This window comes from Passer montanus, unplaced genomic scaffold (genome assembly GCF_014805655.1).
Source record: "Passer montanus isolate IOZ18808 unplaced genomic scaffold, ASM1480565v1 scaffold25, whole genome shotgun sequence".
In the NCBI taxonomy this organism is placed as follows: domain Eukaryota; kingdom Metazoa; phylum Chordata; class Aves; order Passeriformes; family Passeridae; genus Passer; species Passer montanus.
In genome coordinates this window covers 7940369-7959203 of record NW_024367149.1, presented here as the reverse complement: position 1 = coordinate 7959203, position 18835 = coordinate 7940369, and the positions used below count along the sequence as shown (strand labels likewise).

Genomic DNA, 18835 nt, shown 5'->3' with positions numbered 1-18835 from the left:
TTTTCAGACACGGGATGCGTTTTGAGCAGGACAGACAGTGGTGTCCCATGGACATCTCCATGCTCCAGGAGGAGAGTGAACCATCGATCCCAGTCTGGAACAGAAAGGGGTTTTTTGTTTGGTTGGGATTACTTTATGTTTTGTTTTCGCTTTTGGGGGGGAATTTGTTTCGTTTTTCTTTAATTCTGTACTCGCCCCACTGTTTTGCCTCCGAATAAAGCCGTCTGAAGGCGATGTGAGATTACTTTTTGTGCACAAAGCATCTTAACGCTCTGGAGCTGTGAGGGGGGTTTGGGCCAAGACGTGGTGTTGTGACAGGACCGGACCCCCTTGAGGAGGGTCCGTGCCGCCAGCGAGGCTTTCAAAGTGTAAATAAACAGACGTAACGTGGACGAATGTGACAATTTCTTTCCTCGCCGCCCCGGGCCGCATTCTGTCCCCTTAGACACGGAGAAAGCCCCGGGTCCCCTCAGGCCGCCATAGCCGCGCGGGGAACGCCGGGACGTGTAGTTTCCGCGGCGAGTGACGTCACTCGCGCACTCCCGGGGAGCGGCGTGCGCGCCCTCCCATTGGCCGCCGCCTGGGCGCGCGGCGGAAGTGGCGCGCGGCCCGCACGTGGGGCCGTTGGGCGGCGGCTTTGAACGGGCGGCCGGGCCGCGGCCATGGAGGCGGCGGCGGGCGGGCAGCGGGCGCTGCTCCGGCAGGTCGGTCCCCTCGGGCTCCGCTCCCTCGGGCGCTGGGCTGGCGGGTGGTGTCGGTCCTCCCTCCTCAGCGTGTTTCCCCTCAGGTTCGGGGCGCTGAGCCCGGCCCCTCACCTTGCGCACCCCTCAGGCACGGGGCTGGCGGCTCCCGGCCCCTCACGCCGTGTCCCCTCGGGCTGTGGGCTGGCGGCTCCCGGCCCCTCACGCCGTGTCCCCGCAGGTGCTGGGCTGGCGGGTGGCCGCCGCCGTGACCTGGTCCGTGCTGCTGCTGCCCTTGTGCACCGCGGCCTTCATCGTCCTCAGCGGCCTCGACCCCTTCCACCCCGTGCGCTGGATCTCGAGTAGGTGCCCGGCCGCGTTCTCCTGATTTTGCTCTCACCTGTTTGTGTTTCTGCGCTTTTTTTTTTTCTTTTTTTTTTTCTTTTCCCCTACACTGTTGTTGTGTGTTCAGTCCCAGATAACGGGAACTGGCGGTGGCACCGTGTTACACTTGTATTTCAATAGACTTTGGCCTTTTAAATGTTTCTGTTACACGCACAGCAGCCACAGTCCACCCCAGATTAGGAATAAGTGTTGCGAGTTCATGTGAGTCAATCCCTCAGAGAATTAACAAAAACAGCTTAAGTGCTTTAGTTGTCTGTTCTGAGTGCTTGGATGCACTTCCCTTTCCACCCTGTGCAGCTCCTGTTTCCATAAACAGCTTCAGTTTTCTCTGTGGTGCCCTGAATCCTAAGAGAAATTCCTGAAGCAGCCAGTGTGCATGGTGAGAATAACTTCCCTGAGTGCCTGCAATGAAAGTTGAGAGATGTTTAGCTGGAAGCTCCGTGCCTGTAATCATTGAGCTGCTCCAGGCAGAGAGAATTGACTTCCTTCCTCCCATGAAAATAGAAGAGCTCAAAAGAACCACTCTGTAAGAAATTTCTTCCCTTTTTGGTGTGGCTGGGTGGCTGCAGCTTTTCTTAAATTAATGGAAATGTGATATTTGAGCCACAGTTTAGTATTTTGTTTTTTTTTTTTAAACAAACTTCTGAGTATTGACTTATAAAAAAAACACCCAACAGTTATAAGGGTGTCAAATACTTTCTATGAAGTTTAAATTTGCTTTTGTGCAGAAATGTTGTGTAGCTGGGCAGACCTCATGTGGAATTAGAAAGTCCATTGACCATTATTACCCTTTAAGCATTCAGTAGATTATTTTGCAGAAATGTTGTGTAGCTGGGCAGACCTCATGTGAGATTAAAAAGTCCATTGACCATTAGAAAGTCTATTGAATGCTCCCCTTTAAGCATTCAGTAGATTATTTTGCTAAAGTTTTAAGCAATTTTCCATTGCTTAATTGCTCTTTTCTGTTATTTACTGCATTGCTGCTGTGTTATTGCAATTTTCTGAACAATAATGTTTTTATTTTTTTAGGTTCTTTCAATGATTTGTATACTTCTTATGTTATCTTTTGTATCTTCCTGATGTCTGTGGTGATAATAGTAATAAGCATCTTCAACGTTGAATTTTATGCAGGTGGGTTGTGGAAATTGTTGAAGTGTCTTTGACACCTAAATTAAGTGGGATGATCATTTATAATTTAGTGACTGATCCTGAATGTGAAAAGTTCTTTAGTGACAATGGTGGGGTTTTTTTTCCTCTTTTTTATTGTGATGAAAGACTTTATTAGTCAGAAGTGAAAGTGATTTTTCTGCCTTTATTTACAGTTGTGCCATTGATACCATGCTCTCGATTAGCACTGATAGGAAAAATTATTCACCCTCAGCAAGTGATCCACTCCTTTGTTCATGCTATCATGGGAATGCTGGTTGCTTGGTGTGCCACAGTCATGACAAAAGGGAGGTTCCAGTTTCTTGCTGTGTCCTGCACGCCCTCAGAAAGGTAAATTCTGTGTGTGTGTCAAAGATAAACAAAGAACTTTTATTGTAAAATGCATTTACTGATAGTTGCTTTCAAAAAGAATCCCAGGAATTTGGGTTTTCTCAAAACCCAGCAATTACATGTTGATTTTCTTTATTAAAGGACAAAAAATGTCCCCCTTTGTAAATGTTACCATGCACAGAAAACAGGACTAGAAAAACTACATTTCCAGGATTCTGAATGGATTCTTCATTCTTGGTGACAAGTTGGTTGTCACTTGAACTAAGTCCTGGTTTTGTGGTTAATGGCATTTGTTTCATGCATAAATTACAAAGCCAGGTGGTGGGATTCCTACTTTAGCAAAAAGCTTGCTGAGATACCATCAGATGTACTGATCAGGAAAGTAAAATCAAACTTCTCATTTGAGTTTCCTAAGGCTTGAACAGCTTTTTGTTTTGAACTCAGAATTGATTCTAAGTTTTCTATTTTAGCCTAGAAGATGCTGTTCCTCAGATGTGCCTAAATGAGTATCACCTCTTCTTTTTACTTTCTGGAGCTTTCTTGGGATACAGCTACAGCCTTTTCTTTCTTATTAACAACATGAATTATTTGCCATTTCCAATCATCCAGGTAAGAGGTTTAAGCATCCTTGTAGAAAGACATGTATAAGTGAAACAGAGCTCAAAAAAAGCCTGGATAATTTATGAGTGTGGCAGCAGGAGCTGCCTGTGTGCAGCTGCTGTCACTGACAAATGAAGTGTACACCCAGCTTTAAATGCCAGCAGTGTTCATCCTGCTCCTTCCTGCCCAAATGAACACAGAAATTGGGATGCTGTGACTCTTTAACATTTAGCCTACAGCTCTCTGATGCCTGTTAAAAGCTGGCTGAGGTGGCAGGTGAACTACAGCAAAAAGACAATGTGCACAAACTGGGTGTCAAATTCAGGAACTGACAACAAGGGTCACCTAAAAGCTGAAAATGTTGGCAGTTAAAAAAAACCCTTCAGTTCAAGTCTAAATAGCACATTAAATCTGGCTTAGAGCTCAACATCCAGAGCCTTTTCCTGTGTGTAGCACTATGGAAACTGAAATTCCATTAATTCCTCTGGAGGAGTCCTGCAGAGATCTGTAGCAGTGAAACATCACCTTAAAAATACTTCTGTTGCTGCAGCCTCACAGCAGCCATTAACTTCTCCTGATTCCCAGAGTGACACAGTCCAACCAGTTTGGCAAGAGATGTCTTTAAGCAAGGTTGGTTGAATTATAGTGGAAAACCTGTGTGCTGCATTATGCTGACCATTCAGTTCATCAGCAAACCAAGCAGCATTTGGCAATGCTGTAGTTAATTTTTTTTTAAAATCTATTTAAATATTGTTAATTCTCATTTTTTGTTGTTGTTTCTTTAGGTTTTCTGTTTGTTTTTAGTTTTGTTTTTTTCCTTTTTAATTTTTTTCCCTAATGCAAGCTAGTAAAATAAAAAAATTAAATCACTTTGGTTGTATTTGCATAGTTTAATTTTCATGGTTTCAATTATCAGCTGGGTTGCATCAATTATTTGGAAACATGTAGTTTATTTATTTGGAGGAAAGCATCAGTGTTATGTTGGTTTTGCTGTGTGGAGGATTACTGATTCTGGAACTCAGGCTTGTCTAAATTTTCCCCATATTTTAATTGAACATTTAGAATGTAAATGAAATCTAGTAGGTTAAATATGCCTTTTTTCCCCTTTATTTTGCATTAGACTGGCTTATTTTGGTTTGTTCCTTTGTGTATTGAGCCAGTCTGCCCCATTCTTCATTTTCACTGCTACAAGCAGGAAACAGGATAAGAACTAGAAATTAGTATAAAATGTCAGGAAAGATTGGGAGCATAATTAATAAATGCAACACCTAGAATTACAAAATACAAGATGTAACACCTAAAATTAAGTTTTTAATTGATCGAGACTTCAGGCTTTCAAGTACCTTGTCCTTTTTAGTTTATTATTATTAGTATTATTTTTATTAACTGCTTCATTGATTAGTTCTGAATGTGGAATACTAAACTATTTATTTTGTTTGCTTTTAGCAATACAAGTATTTACGTTTCAGAAGATCTTTGCCTCTCCTCATAAAACACAGTTGTGTGGAATCACTGTATTTTGTTAGAAACTTCTGTGTCACATATTACTTTTTTGGTAAGGGTTCCTGAAATTCTCTTATTTTTTTATTTGTAATTCCTGTGTTTGAGAACTTTGATGCATCAGTCTTTGGACTGCTCCTCCCATTGCCTGGCAGGGGAGATGTCCCAGAGCTGAGCCAGGCACTCCAGCAGTGGGCAGGACTTCACTGTGTGTGATGTTGCTGTACCATCCCATTTTTTAAGCAAAGATCAGCACTTTGGCTTTGCTCTCAAGTGCCCTGTATATTATTTGGATGGAGGCAGGATGGCTCCCTCCTGTGTGAAAATAGTTTGAGCTGTGGTAAAAAAATCTGTGCTGATGAAGGTGATTGCACTGGACTTTGTAAAAATCAGGAATTCTTTGTTAGGGTTGTAATTATCCTCCTAAATGATGTCAAAATATGCAAGAACTATTATCCCTTTATTTACATCAGGGGATAAATTAGAAGTAGGTGGTTCTATATCAGATTCCATTAAGTCTTTAAAAGCACTTTGCTGCTGCCTGGGCTGTAGTGAAAATGAATATTAAATTACTATTAACCCTCTTTTGTTAGTGAGGAAACACAATTAACTCACTGCTGAGAAGCAGCAATAAAAGAGGAGGTCTGCCTCTCTCAGTGTATAGCTGCTAGCCTGAAGCCTTTTTTCATTCTCTTTTCTGTGTTTCTTGAAACAAAGCAAGCCCAAAGGCAGATGGTTTCTTTGTCCATGTGAGTTAGAAGACCAGGCTCTTTTCTCTGCATAAATTCTGTTTCTGTCTTCTTTTTTTTTTTTTTTGGCCTACTGTTTGTGTGATTTGTAGCTGTATTTGTTTCAGAGTTTCTTTTTGAACCCCTAGGTTATATCCCAAAGGTATGGATATGTACCACCATGGGTCTTCATACAGACAGGTAGGTAGGACATTGTGCTGGAAACTTGGAATATTGTAGAGAGGTTCCTTTGCTGAGGAAGTGCAGCTTGGCAGCAGGACTCAGCTCTGCCTTCCCACAACAAATGTGGGGAGCTCTGGCCTTTTCTGAACTGAATCCTAAAGGAACCAGCATGCCCTTGTAGGAGCCATCTTGTCATTAGGATAGTAATTAGGAAATCACCTTTTATTTTTTTTTTCTGTAAGTCTCTAAAGTATTAGAGGTAAACACTCCAGATTGCATCTATGAGTTTTATCTGATTTTCCATGGTGGTTTTTTTTGGGGGGGGACATTCTTAATTTTTATATGACTGTTTGTTTTAAAATAGGGAGGCTGGATTCTTAATATGCTAATTGGCTAAAACTGTAGTCATTCTTACTTCATATTTATTTGCCTTAATTTCATTAATTTTTCTTAATAAGAATACTAAAATACTTGTATCCTCTTGGTTATTTTATCTGCAGTAAATTACATCCTCTTGACACTCTGAGTGGCTTATTGGATCTCTCTTTGTTTTACCATACCTGGCTGAGTGGTGTGTTCCTTCTGATGACCTGGAACACTGCTTGGCTGCTCTTCAAAATCTATGCCACAGAGGTCAGTGCTTGTGACAGTGCTCCAGTTACATCATCAGTGTGGCACAGATAATTCTTTCATTTCAAAAGCAGTTCTAGTAGGAAATAACTCATTGTGAGTTCTTGAATTTTCACAGCATGCACTACAGATCTGATAACTGAATAGTGAAGAGAGGCCTGGCATTAATTGACTTCCCCTTTCTTCTCATAGAAAGACCTCTGCTCCTTAGGAAATTCATGTTTTGTTCCTGCCACCTCCTCCTCTTACTCCTGCTTCTGTTTCCAGATATTTCCTTAGAGAGGAAAAAATTGATCTTCTAACTTGATTTTTATTTTTTTAAATTAAGGCACTGACACTCTTGATAAAAGAGAAAAAAGTGAGGTTTAAATCCTGGGTCAGTGTATTTGTGCAAAGTACTCTTGGAATGAAATGGCAAATACAGTGCTGTTGGGGTGTTTAATTAGCTTTAATTAGAAAGGTGTAGTTGTTGTGACTACATTCAGAAGAGATCAACAATGAGTCAAGCATGACAGCAGCTCTGAGGTGTGAGCAGCCTGTCTCAAAGGATAAGCACCAGGAACACCTTGTCAACATCTCTCTAATTACTGTATTGCTTATAAAACTGTGGAAGACAAAAGAAATAATCTGTGAAAGTATAAAATGGACTTTGCCCTTTTGGCTGATGAAAAAAGATTTGTTTATCCATACAGTTCTGTTTTTCTTTATGAGCTAAAAAACTTCCGAACTTGCTTTTAAATATTTGCATAGTGTTAACTGAAAAGTCAGGAAAGAAACTGTGAGATTAGCCCACATGAGCACATTTATTTGAAGATAAAAGATATCTGGATTTTCTATGATTTTTCAATTTTAAATTAAAGGACTAATCTGTTTGTTTCTGTGTTAGAAATTCCAGCCCAGCTTACTGTTTTTTTCATAAGATTTTCTTGTGCTTTCCTCTGTATAACATAAGTTTTGATATTTGTATTTAGAGTCATCATTTTCCCATTCAACCAACATTTGCTCAGGAGACAGACCAGTGCCTGCCTAAAATCTTAAACAGCAATCCTCCCCTCCTTATAAAGGTAATTGAGCTCCTAGCTCTTCCCTGACAGGTGTGTGCTGAAAAGGTGTTTTTCAGAACATCCCATCTTCCAGGTACCAGTTCTGCTCACTGAGGTGTTAGTTCCTTGAAAAGCTGCCTCAGAGCAGTCTCAGGCTGTTGCATTTAATGATGAAAATTTGTTTAGTAGTGACATCTGCTGGTGCTCACCACACTGTTACTGTTAGCTGAAGATTCATTTTATTAGAGGTAAGATCTGTGTGCAGCAGAAGTGTCATGGTGTGTACTGATGCAAAAACAGAGCTTAGTGGCATTCACATATTTGTAACTCAACTTTGAGTCTTGTAACATAAGCAGATGTTTTCTCAAACCTTTGTACTCTCAACATCTTATCCCTGCAACATATATTTGAGCTCTTAACATGTGTGTTCTCTCTTGAAATTAAAAATATATCCATATTTAGGTTGGAAGTTGGGTTTTTTTAATAAAAGGCAATAGGGAAAAGCTACTTAAAACCTGTGAGTAAAGAAGAGGAATTTTGGTCTATGGTAAACATTAATAGGATTTACTGATTATAACACTTAGAAATTGGAGACCTCATTTCAGAGGTATTATGTAAATAAAGATAAGAATATTCTCTTGCACGTGCAAATTCTACTTTACTGATTGTACAGATTTCTGATAAGGCTGGAGAGAGAATAGGCTGCAATACCTTTTTAAGCTTTGCTGCATTATCTGAGGATAGGTGGGGAAGAGTTGAGCACAAACAATTAAAGGAACAGGAAATCTAATACATGATCTCAGATGTCATTAAAATGTCCAATTTATAATAGGGTTTTGAATATTGTGAGAAATCTGGTTATTTTTAGTTTGGCACATTAATTGCATAATCACAAGAAAAAGCAGTGGTAGGTCGGTGCCATAAGGCACTGACCCTCAAACTGTAGCTGAGCTCTGGTTTGCAAAAACTGTTCTTTTCATAGACTTTTTAGTGTCTTTATGTCTTTCTGCCTGAGCTATTAGAATCAGGCAAGTGTTAGATCTTCTTGAACTCCTGAGAATTGACATATCACTAAGGCTCTTAATAGCTCTGCAGCCCCATCCAGGGTGGGTTTGGGGATTTGCCTCCATTCTCTTTGTGTTATGTGACTGCTTTTTTAGCCAGTGTGAACTCATTCTTTGGTAGGGATTGATTTTGTATGGATAACTACATATTTTTTACACAAATACAGTGGATTTTGCATGCACTAAAATATTTTCCTTTCTTTGTAGTTTTTAGCCTTACAAGACTTGATGTTACTTTCCCAGTATTCTCCTGTTCGACGACAGGAAGTCTTTAGCCTTAGTCAGCCAGGTAATTATAAAAATTATTTTGTGTTGATTTCTTTTTTTTGAATCATTAGTAAAACGCTCTTAGAAATGATGTAATGTTGTAAGTAAGGTATGCTGCATAGGCCAGGTGCCTTTTCCAAAAGGCTGCTTAATTATCTATATTCATATTGTTTCACCTGCTAAACTCAACCAGTTGTGGTGTCTGTTGGATTTAAATGACAGCCAGGAGGAAACACCGGTTTAGGATTTTGAAAGCAGGGCCCACTTCACACCACCAGTCAGACACTCCAGACTGGATAACCTAACAGATTATGGAACAGTGTATGGAAGCTGAATTTGAGGTGTGAGTGAGGGGAAATCAGGTACAAATACTGAGTCACCACTGCAGCTGTGAGAGCAAACACTGCCTGTAACTTCAGTTAGTGCACAGTCCTTTTGCTGTACTCAGATATGGCAGAGGGGGTCACTTAAAACTGCTTAGAAGCCCTCAGGAACTTTTTGTAGCACCTTATCAGGAATTCTAGTGTTTGTACTGCTTCAAAACTGTGTTGACATCACCACTGGCATTTGTTCATTTTAGCTGTTCAGTAATTTCAGATCTGATGGGCTGAACTGCCTGTGTTGCCTGCTTGCTTAGCAGGTTTCACTGAAGTCTTTTTAGAGTTATCCATTGAATCTGTCCATGTTTTCATCTTCTCTCAGTACAAACAAGCTGTCACAGTGGAAATGCCCTGTGGCGTTTTAGAAGCTGAGTGGCACTGTGACAGTGAAGCTCCTGCTGAGAGCACACGGGCACTGTCAGAGAGCTCCAGGGAGGAGCAGCTGGGTTAAAGCCTGCTCTTTGCACTGCCAGGTGGGCACCCACACAACTGGACTGCAATATCCCGGGAGTGTTTGAGTCTGCTCAGTGACCTGACTCAGAGGCTGATTGCACAGCAGGAAGCAGCAGCAGCAAATGGGAGAGCAAAGCCACCAGTGGGAGAGCTGAAAGGACCTCCACAGACTCCAGGTATGCTCATAAAGGTTTGTAAAGCATGAAGGCAGCAATAGATGCCTTAGTCTCAATTAAATTTTTTGAGGAAAATGAGGGATTTCTGCAAATAAATACAGACAAAATAGATCCTCCTCCAATTAATTTTAGGTGTTTGTGTTGAAGTAATCCCAAAATAGCTAGAAAACTTGCAATTAGCATATTTACTCAGTTTGTTTACTTGCATGATATTATGTTCAATACAGTTTTTTTTCCATACTTGCATGAATAAAAAAAGTCTGATTATCACAGTTTCAGTAAGTGGTTCAACACAGCACAGGGAGAATTTAAGTCTTGCCAAGAGATGCTCTGTAATTTGCATAACTGCTCTTATGATTAGTTTAAGATGGTAAAATTAGGTTCTGTTTATGTTTGAGTGATTCACTAATATCACTATAGAGTGAGGAAAGCCCAGTCTGACTCCTGAGCTGTGAGCAGCCTCCTGGCATTTGGAGTGTTTTACACGCCAGACTGGCATCATCGCTGGCAGCACAGCTGTGTTAGCACGAGGCTGCCAGGTGATGGAATCCCTTAGCAGGCAGTGCCCTGGCAACAGCAGGCACTGTTGGTGTGTCACAGGTGAATTTCTTCTTTTGCTGCTAATCCTTGGATTTGGAGACAGACGTGCCTTTTCTTACATGCCAATCAGAATGACTTTTCCTCCTTCTGTGGACAGCCTTTTTTCTAGTACTTAATGCTAAGAGCCTACTTTGTGTACACGTATATCAGGGTGTTGTAGTGTTGGCTAGCAGGAGTAAAATAAACAAATCCACAAGATTTATTTAAATTTTTTTATATTTTTTTTCTCATCACTTGCTGTTTTTAAGCTGATGAACTTTGAAAATGCTCCATGCTTATGTGGATGTGTACTTCTTTGCAAGAGCAGAGTGCTAACCATGCCCTTTCATAATAGCTCTGGTACAGAAGTTGTTGAAATAGCAATCAAATAACAAACCCATCTCCTGTCATTGTGCCAGCCTGTTGTCTTCATGCAGTGTGTTCCTTGTCACTAGGAGCTGTTGGGATAGAAGACATGTCATTCCAGTCACAGAGGTCCAACATTGTTCTCAGAGCCTCCATGTCTCCCCTGGTTAAGCCATCCCTGATGCCTGTGAAGACATCTCCTGGCTCTGATGTTGGTTCACCTTTCAGCTCTCCTGCTTTAAGTTACAAGATGGGAGTTGTGGATGGAAAGTCTCCTTGGCATGGAGCAGTCCAGAGTCCCCATGTCATGAGAAGGGGACCAAAGCTGTGGACGTCGGTTTCAGGTAGAGATTCTTCCACAGCACTTGAGCCTCACAGCCATGAGTGTAGTAGCCTTGTCAGTGGAGAGCTGCATTGTGAGGATGAAAGTGACAGCAGTAGTTTTTCTGGAGATACTGTATTTTTTTTCTTGCAGATCAGCAAATGAATGGTTCCCACCATGAATCCTCCCCAGTGCTCTCTGCTCCAAGAACTGGCAGTGAGGCAGTGCAGCCAAGATTTATTTACACATGGCTTCAGAACAAGCAAGAACAGGTGGAGTAAAATTGCAGTGCATAGGGGGTGCAGCTTAGGTGATACCTCTCTGGAAGAATTTTCCCCTTTATGGAATGAATAATTCCTTCTCTACTTAGCTTATACACCACAAATCCTTCCCTCCACTCCCAATGCCTTTATGCTGTGTGAAGGTGGAAGGGTTGAGAAGGGCCAACTGTGCATGCCTTAAATAAATGCAGATGACATGTTTAATCTTCTGTTTCTTTTCAGATAAAAAACTTCTTGTCCAAACGGGCGTTGATAATGTATTTCTTCAGCAAGGTAAGGGTGGTCCTGTGTTTGAGACACAGGTAATGGCTTTAAAACCTGTATTTTCATCTAAAGCTTTCCATAAGTACAGCTTCTTGCTTGCTGTGGGTTTCACAGCAGGATTGTTTCATACCTGCAGAAAATAAGAATAACAATGCTTTTTTAAACTCATCTGATTAGAAACTGCATTTCACTTAAAGCATTCTTATCCCTGAAAACAAGCTAGTGTATATCCTTTTTTCCCTTTTTTTTTCTCTCCTCAATTACAGCTGTAGCGTTGTGGGCAGTTCCTGTCCAAAAAGAATTTTCTGGCTATTTCCCAAGATCTGTTTGCCTTGCAGGTCTGTTCTGAAAGCTGCAAGTTTGGCAATATTATTTATAAAGTGCACTCATCATAACACTTTGGTTTCTTTCTTAGCACCCAGAAGCCTCCATCCAGGCTGTCTTCTGTGATGCCCAAATGCACATCTGGGCTTTGGAAGGTAAGTGGTTTCCAGGTGATCCACTCTGTTGGCTCATGGAAAACTCTCTAGGCTCTGTGCTTTATAAATGTAACAATAAAAATCTTTGATATGCTTTTGACAAAAACGCAACAGCATTTCTGACACCAACATGACTAAAGTCTAATTCACTTGTTAGTTTTGAGATCCCATGTGAGATCTCTTACTTTATGTTCTGTACAGATTCCTAGACTTGATTTCTGGTGCTTCTCTCTCATGTGAACCCATGTATCACTTTTACATTTTTTTCTAGTGACAGATTTATGATGCCTTTTTACAACAGCTTTTCTGACTAAAGGCTCTGGCTCTTTGTTTATCACAGAGCTGAGGGAGGCACTCAGATAATAACTTAGCAAATAAACAAAAAGATGGTTTGCAGAGAATTAGACCAATGACAGTATGAAATTACATTTTGGATTTTTATTGTTTCTTTCAAAGTCGTGAGTAAATACTGATTTTGATAGACTCTTCTATTACATTTGACTGTGCAAAGTTGATCAGTCTCCTTGGTGATGTGTTTTATGGGCAGATGTGCCATGCTGTGTCAGATTGAAAGTGATGGCTTGGGATGTATGGAGTCTGGAGATGGAAATCACACATAATTTTAATATAATCTCTCTTGCTTTACCAACCTCAAGCTATTATACACCTGTCAAACCATGGGTGGTTTGGTGCTTTAGCCAGAGCCGAGGTGACTTTCAGCTGGCAGCAGCAAGTCCAGCACACTAGTGGAATCTTCAAGCAACAACATGATCTTTGATACTGAATTCTCACCTTTTGAAGCATTAATTACAACAAATTAATTTTTTTTGAGGTCTGTCTCACTTGGTAGCAGCCTCCTTCACTGAAGATCAGTTTGGAGTTGTCCAGACTACACTGCCAGCTATCCTGAACACGCTGCTGACTCTTCAGGAGGTAAAACTGTTAACTTTTCCTTGCTGCAAGGCAACTTTAGGAGAGGAGAAGGAGTTTTGTTGATTTACACAATAACCTTGCTGACTAGTCATAACATTGAAGTTGCTGCCACTAAAACAGCTCTTCTGCAGTTAATCTAACCAAAACAGCTGGTTGCCACTAGGTACACTATGAAACAGCTGAATAAAAAAATCCTGTTGGTTTTTTAAAATGTGGAAGGAGAAAATATGCAATGTTTAATTTTAAAGAAATGCTACTGTGTGCTCAGTTGAAGAGTTTATTTCAGGGATGCAGCAATTCTAATGCAATATCTTTTGCAGAGTTAGAACTTAATATTTTTTTGGTTGCACACAATTCCTGGTGCAACATGGAGCACTTGGAGACATTGCAAATCTCAAGAGATAAAATCTGTGTCTCTGCTAATAGTAAGACACTACTCTCAAATTACTGATGTTTGTGTAATGTGTGTTTTAAAAAATCCAGATTTATTTCCAAAGCTATCCATGTCCTATTAACATAACCATTTCACACTGCCCTAATGGAGGTTCTTGGAAAGAATTTAGAGGTTATTAAAGTTCTCCAGTGTAAGTCATCTATTCCAGGAACATGCACCATGGGGAAAAAAAGCCAATGCCCTTGTTTGTGAAAGAAACAAGTCGTAATGCAGGACAGAATTGTGTTTCTCCTGCAGCATGTGATGTTCTTAGTTCAAGACTCAGTAACAGAGAATCTTATTTCACAGAACTTGGTTCTGTGTTCCTGTTGATGGCTGGGAAATGCTCAGGCTCCAAAACATATTTGTGTGTCTTGGTGGAATTTCTGAACCTGCACTTTGTTTTTGCTTTATTTGACACAAACATGTCGCTAGTTACATGATGAGGTCATTGATCAAGTGACAGGAATCTGTTTGTTTTTCTCAACCAGGTTGTAGACAGACATTTCAAACTGCCACATGTTTCTAGCAAACCTCCCCGGATTTCAGGGAGCCTGGTGGACACATCCTACAAAACACTACGATTTGCACTTAGAGCATCTCTGAAAACAGCCCTGTACAGGATAACTACTGTCTTTGGAGAACACTTGAAGTAAGAACTTCCTCATGATTGCTTGCTTGTTAAATTTAGTTTAATTAATGTCATTGTAGGATCTGTGAAAATCAAAAATTTAGGGGGAAAATCCCTTCTGGTCATTATTATAATGTGGTATTTTAGTTTTTTTTTTTTGATTTGTGGAACCTTAAAAAGTTCCTGTGTAGATATATGGTCCCCCTTCAAAATTTATTATTCATAGATTTCTGGGCAATTTTTCTTAGTGACTTTTCATGAACTCTTTAGAAGCAGTTCATGAATACCACTTGTTTAATAAATCTGAGCTGCTGAAAAGAAAATAAATCAACTAGAGACAATTGTTCTGCAGGGCGAAAATCCTATGAAGGGTCCAAATAATGAAATTCCATTGCTGCCTGCTTGTCCAACAGCTCTTCCTCAGCCACTCTCCCAGCAGGCAAACTTCTACACTTGGCCTTAGAATACGTGGGACTGAAACTTCCTGTAGTATCTGCCCATCTCTCCCTCTGGGGATGAAATGTCCCCCAGATTAGAAGTGCTCAGTGCACACGAGGGATCATTTTAGGAGATTCTTTCTTACCTAAATCAACCTTGCAAGTTAATCAGTTGCTGTTTAGAGGTAAGGAAATGGGCAAGGTTACTTGGTACAGATATTTTTTTAGAAGCTGTTGAGAATAAGAATTGACAGTTTCAAGGATTAATATGCTCTTTGTCTTGGAACATAGATGGTTTTTCATAAAATTTAGCTTCAGTGTAATTGATTTCAATGTACACTCAATTTTTGCATGAGACTTTATTTTTGTGCTGTATTACTTCTAATGCAAAATGTTCTGCCTTTGTTTCTAGTGCTGTACAAGTGTCTACAGAACATAAGAAAAGACTTCAGCAATTCCTGGACTACAAAGAATAAATTGTGATGCAGCTATGGTTGTTTTTTTCAAGACTCTTGCTAAGAGGAAAGTGGGACTAATGAGGCTTTTTACCTTGGCTTTTTGGAAAAGCATATGGATGTATAAGTTGCAGAACAAAACTTTTAGAACTGTAGAAGAATTCTTGTGGGTTTGGAGCATTTTTTTGTATAATAAAACTTGTAAAATTCATCTTGCCTTCTTTTAATGTCACTTACAAATGAGAAAGTGCCAGTTCTTCATTCTAGGTAAGACTATGACATTTAAGATTGCCAGAGTTATTTTGACACTTAGATCTTTCATTATTTTTCACACTCTGTTCTTTCCCTACTCTCTTCTGTTAGGGGGCTGAGGAGAGATTCACATAGATACTTAGTGCTTAAGTGCTTCATAAATTTAGTTGATAACACTTCTAGATCAAGAGTGTAGTTTAAGTGTAGGAAACAGATGTGCCCAGGAATAAAACATGCTGCTCCTCTGTAAGCTGGAAATACTCCTTCAGAGTAAAATGGGTGTGCAGAAAGGCATTATTAGCACACAAATATTGCCTGGAAAGTGAGCAGCACAGATTTTATCTTTAAGGTGACTTAGCAAACCAAGTTCTGATCTATACAGAAACTTACAGGATACAGTACTGCATTTAGTAAAACTCCCAAGTAATGATACTGGAAATTAAAGTTTAGCTCAACAGCTTTCTGTTTGGGGGGTAGGAAGGATGTTTGCAGCAGATCCAAATTTCTCAAAATGGTATACAATATTGGTAGATTCTGGTGAAAAACACTTTTTTAAAAGTTTATCTGAAAACCTATCTAAATAATTTGAAAATTAACTACTCAGTTTTTAGACAGACTTCAGTTACTGTGATACCTATATTGGAAAATGTGTGAAATATGAAGATGAGAACAGTAAGCTAATGGTCTTGCAAATGAATTTAGTTTGATAAGGGGAAACAAAAGTATCATTTTCCTTCAGTGCTGTTAATCCTATGGTTTTTGTTGTGTTTTTTGTTGTTTTTTTTTTAAATAGAGAACCCAAGATTTGAGGATGGCCATGGTGTTATGTTGGTGTGATGTGGCTGTGTAGTAATAGGGTGTCTGTAAGGTTTGGGTAAAAGAGAAACCCCTGAATCTCTAATGAGAACTGCATATTGCTTTCTTGAGTACAGAGAGGTAATTTTTTTGTAATGCAGACACTGCAGATGTTAGATTTGGTAGTGGAAATGAGAATTATATTTTCTTTTTGCATTGAGATGGCCCATAGCAAACACAGTTAGGTGATGGATAGCCTTTCACAACGTTTAAAGGTTAAGCTAAAACATCCCCATGCTTGACAGGTAGAAGCCTCTTGCCTATCTGACTTATTAAATAATTTAATTTGCATATTTTTTGGCATTGCAATGTGCACTTGGTGCTTCAGCTGGTACCTCAGGTGTAACTGGTAACCCAAATACAGCAGATGAAAGTTTCAAGTAAGTTTTTCCACACTTTTGAACAGGTGCAGTATTTTTTTTATTGCTGTGGTATTTTCTGCAACACTCCCACAGCCATAAACTGCAAGTTCTATTTAAGTGTTACACTTCTGAACAACGGGCTTAAAATGTAGGTGACTTTTTGATGGCAATGTGGTTCAGGTCTGTCCTTGTGTTGCAGCAGAGATTTGCACATATCTGCTAATGTGTGTGTGATTCATGGCATTCTCCCTATGACAAAAAAGCTTTCAAAAGCTCATTGCTTTGTGGTTTCTTTACCAGCTCTAATATTTAAAGAGCTGAAGACTTTTTTTTTTTAAGCCTTAACTTAAAAGTGCATCTTTAACAATATCTCATGCCTGTGAATCAGTGTACAAGAACATAAAGTGTATGTTGGTTGCCCTTTGAAGTTGAGTAACTGATAACATCTTACTCTGGTTTTGGCTTTGGGAATAATTCTATTCCCCTGGCAAACTGTGGTGGTGTTTTAAGTCCTTTTGTATACTTTTGTCTTAACAAGAATCAGTCTGTGAAGCCTCTGTGAGGTAGGGGAAGAGTCTCCTGAGTTCAGTTCTGCATTCTGGGTACTGAGGAAAAAAAATAAAGCCTTTTTACAGGTGTTTTTTGTGTAGCTGCAACTGAACTGGATCCCTCAAGCCTGATATTTTTCATCTGTTTAATCATCTCAAAGCTGAGCTGCATCTTGTTGCTGGATTGCCTGCTGCATGCACAGGTGAAACAGTATTCTGGTAACCTTGTGAACAACCTGCCTCTCCCACAAGTGAACTGCAGTCAAGAGCACCTGAAATAATAGCCACTGCAGCTCTGGAGAGGTACGTGCTGGATGGTTCACATCCGTGTTCCTCTTACAGTGGAGTAATGAAATAGAGGCTTAAGCTCCTGAGCATTCAGTTATAAATCTGAAAAAAACCTATCTTGCTTCATTTTCTGAGATACAGCTTTGAAAATTCAGATTGTAGGTGGACAAATGCAGAGGCCCTGGTCCTTGAAGCCCTTGCACACTGTTGTATCCACGGGAGGCAGGCAGGACTCGCTCCCTCAACAGGAGCTCTGCCACTCTGGAGAGTTGTCCTGGTGCCAGCTGCGGCTCCAGGCCTGAATGCCCCTTGAAATGAAGTGGTTTCGATTCTGTTGTGTGCTTTGAACAGAGGCTCCATTGTGTGTGCTGTGCTCGGTGTCCTGAGGCCTGCAGCAGCCATCTTCCCACCTCCCACCCAGCTCCTGCGGCTCCCAGGGCAGCCAGGGAAGTGCCAGGCTCCTGCTGATGGATGCTCTGGTACCTGTTCAGTCACAGGCAAGTGGTGCAGTCTGCGGGCTCTGAGATTGCCAGGCCTCCCCAGCCCCTGCACGTGGCTCTGCCTGGGGAGGGCCTGGTGCACTGGGGGGTGGGTGGAGGTATGGAATCCATAGGAAGTGGTCTCAGGAGCACCTCTGGCTGTGGAGGTGCTTTGCCACACACAGTGCTCTCCCCTTTCCTGGGGGATGAATGGTGGCAGCTCGCAGTGCTTTCCCTGTTCAAGCAGGTGTGTTGTAGCTGCAGCGCTTCACACACTGATGGCAGCCACCTTCCCACCATTCCCATCACCACCTCTCCCCAAAGATGCAATAAAACAGTGAAAGTCTGTGTGGAATCAACACAGGCACTACACTGCAAGTTGAGAGTCCTCCCCACTATCCCCATACCCTCCTCCCTCTGTGGTCTTTGATATTTTCCATCACCAGTACTGTGTTACTGTATTTGCTGTGTGGATTAAATGCATTCTGGTGCTGTGGACAGGCCTGGAATGTGGTTTGCCAAGCTCTTGTGTTGTAAGGGGATGTAGAATGTTGCTTTCCTTTGCTGCAGACTCATGGTAGAGATTTGCATCTGGCAGACTGGCCACAAATGGTGCAGAATAAACAAACAGTGCAGCTTCCTCGTGTCTGAGGGAGCAAAACCTGCACCGTGCTCAGATTTCAGAAAACAAAGAAATAACTTGGAGAAGATCTCACCTTTCTGTCCTTAAAAAAATCTTGGGACTACAGTAGAGCTAGTCAGTCAGGAGACAGATGAACATGGGGTCTCTGGAGCCTGCCATGAGAACAAAACACAAATTCAAGTGGGAATAGTTCCCTGTTGAATGTGCAAGCTGATTCATCGAATAAATGGTGATGGCACAGGAATTTCCTCTTCAGTTTCTTTTTCCGTCTCCCTAAAGAGTCAGTTCCTACAGTAAGAATTGCAGAGAAAAGTCTGGCCTAAGCCACATGTATGTACTCATGCAATCATCAAAGGAACCAGTGCTGAGTGTACTCTGAGTTCCTCTCTACCCCTGCCCAAAACACACAAAAAATGACAGGCTTTGCCTTTCACTTCTTGAATAACTCTACTTTTAAATCTGACTCCTAAAACACACGGCTGGGGTTGGCTGTTGTATATAACTGCATCTTGTCTGAAAAGATATGACAAGAGCTCTGGAGGAATTTTGCAGGAATTAGAAATGGAAATATACAACTGCCTGAGTCAAAGATTGTTGAGGGTTCTGTGTAAGCATCCTTCTC

At 40.9% G+C, this 18835-nt stretch overlaps 1 protein-coding gene across 2 annotated transcripts; it reads left to right on the top strand.

Annotated features, from left to right (window-relative positions):
- Nucleotides 1-646: 646 nt before the first annotated feature.
- NDC1 (NDC1 transmembrane nucleoporin) lies at nucleotides 647-14997 on the top strand. 2 transcript variants are annotated; one of them, XM_039711834.1, is made up of 18 exons: nucleotides 647-704; nucleotides 922-1042; nucleotides 2115-2216; nucleotides 2408-2582; nucleotides 3053-3191; nucleotides 4629-4737; nucleotides 5560-5611; nucleotides 6094-6226; nucleotides 7195-7287; nucleotides 8538-8619; nucleotides 9451-9606; nucleotides 10641-10895; nucleotides 11027-11145; nucleotides 11377-11427; nucleotides 11834-11897; nucleotides 12730-12830; nucleotides 13755-13915; nucleotides 14744-14997. In XM_039711834.1, exons 1-18 carry the CDS (start codon nucleotides 663-665, stop codon nucleotides 14805-14807), a joined length of 2019 nt encoding a protein of 672 aa, XP_039567768.1. In that variant the 5' UTR covers nucleotides 647-662; the 3' UTR covers nucleotides 14808-14997. The 2 variants fall into 2 exon arrangements, with proteins under 2 accessions (XP_039567768.1, XP_039567769.1); XM_039711835.1 differs by lacking the exons at nucleotides 647-704; nucleotides 922-1042 and adding an exon at nucleotides 1432-1611.
- The last annotated feature ends 3838 nt before the right edge of the window (nucleotides 14998-18835 follow it).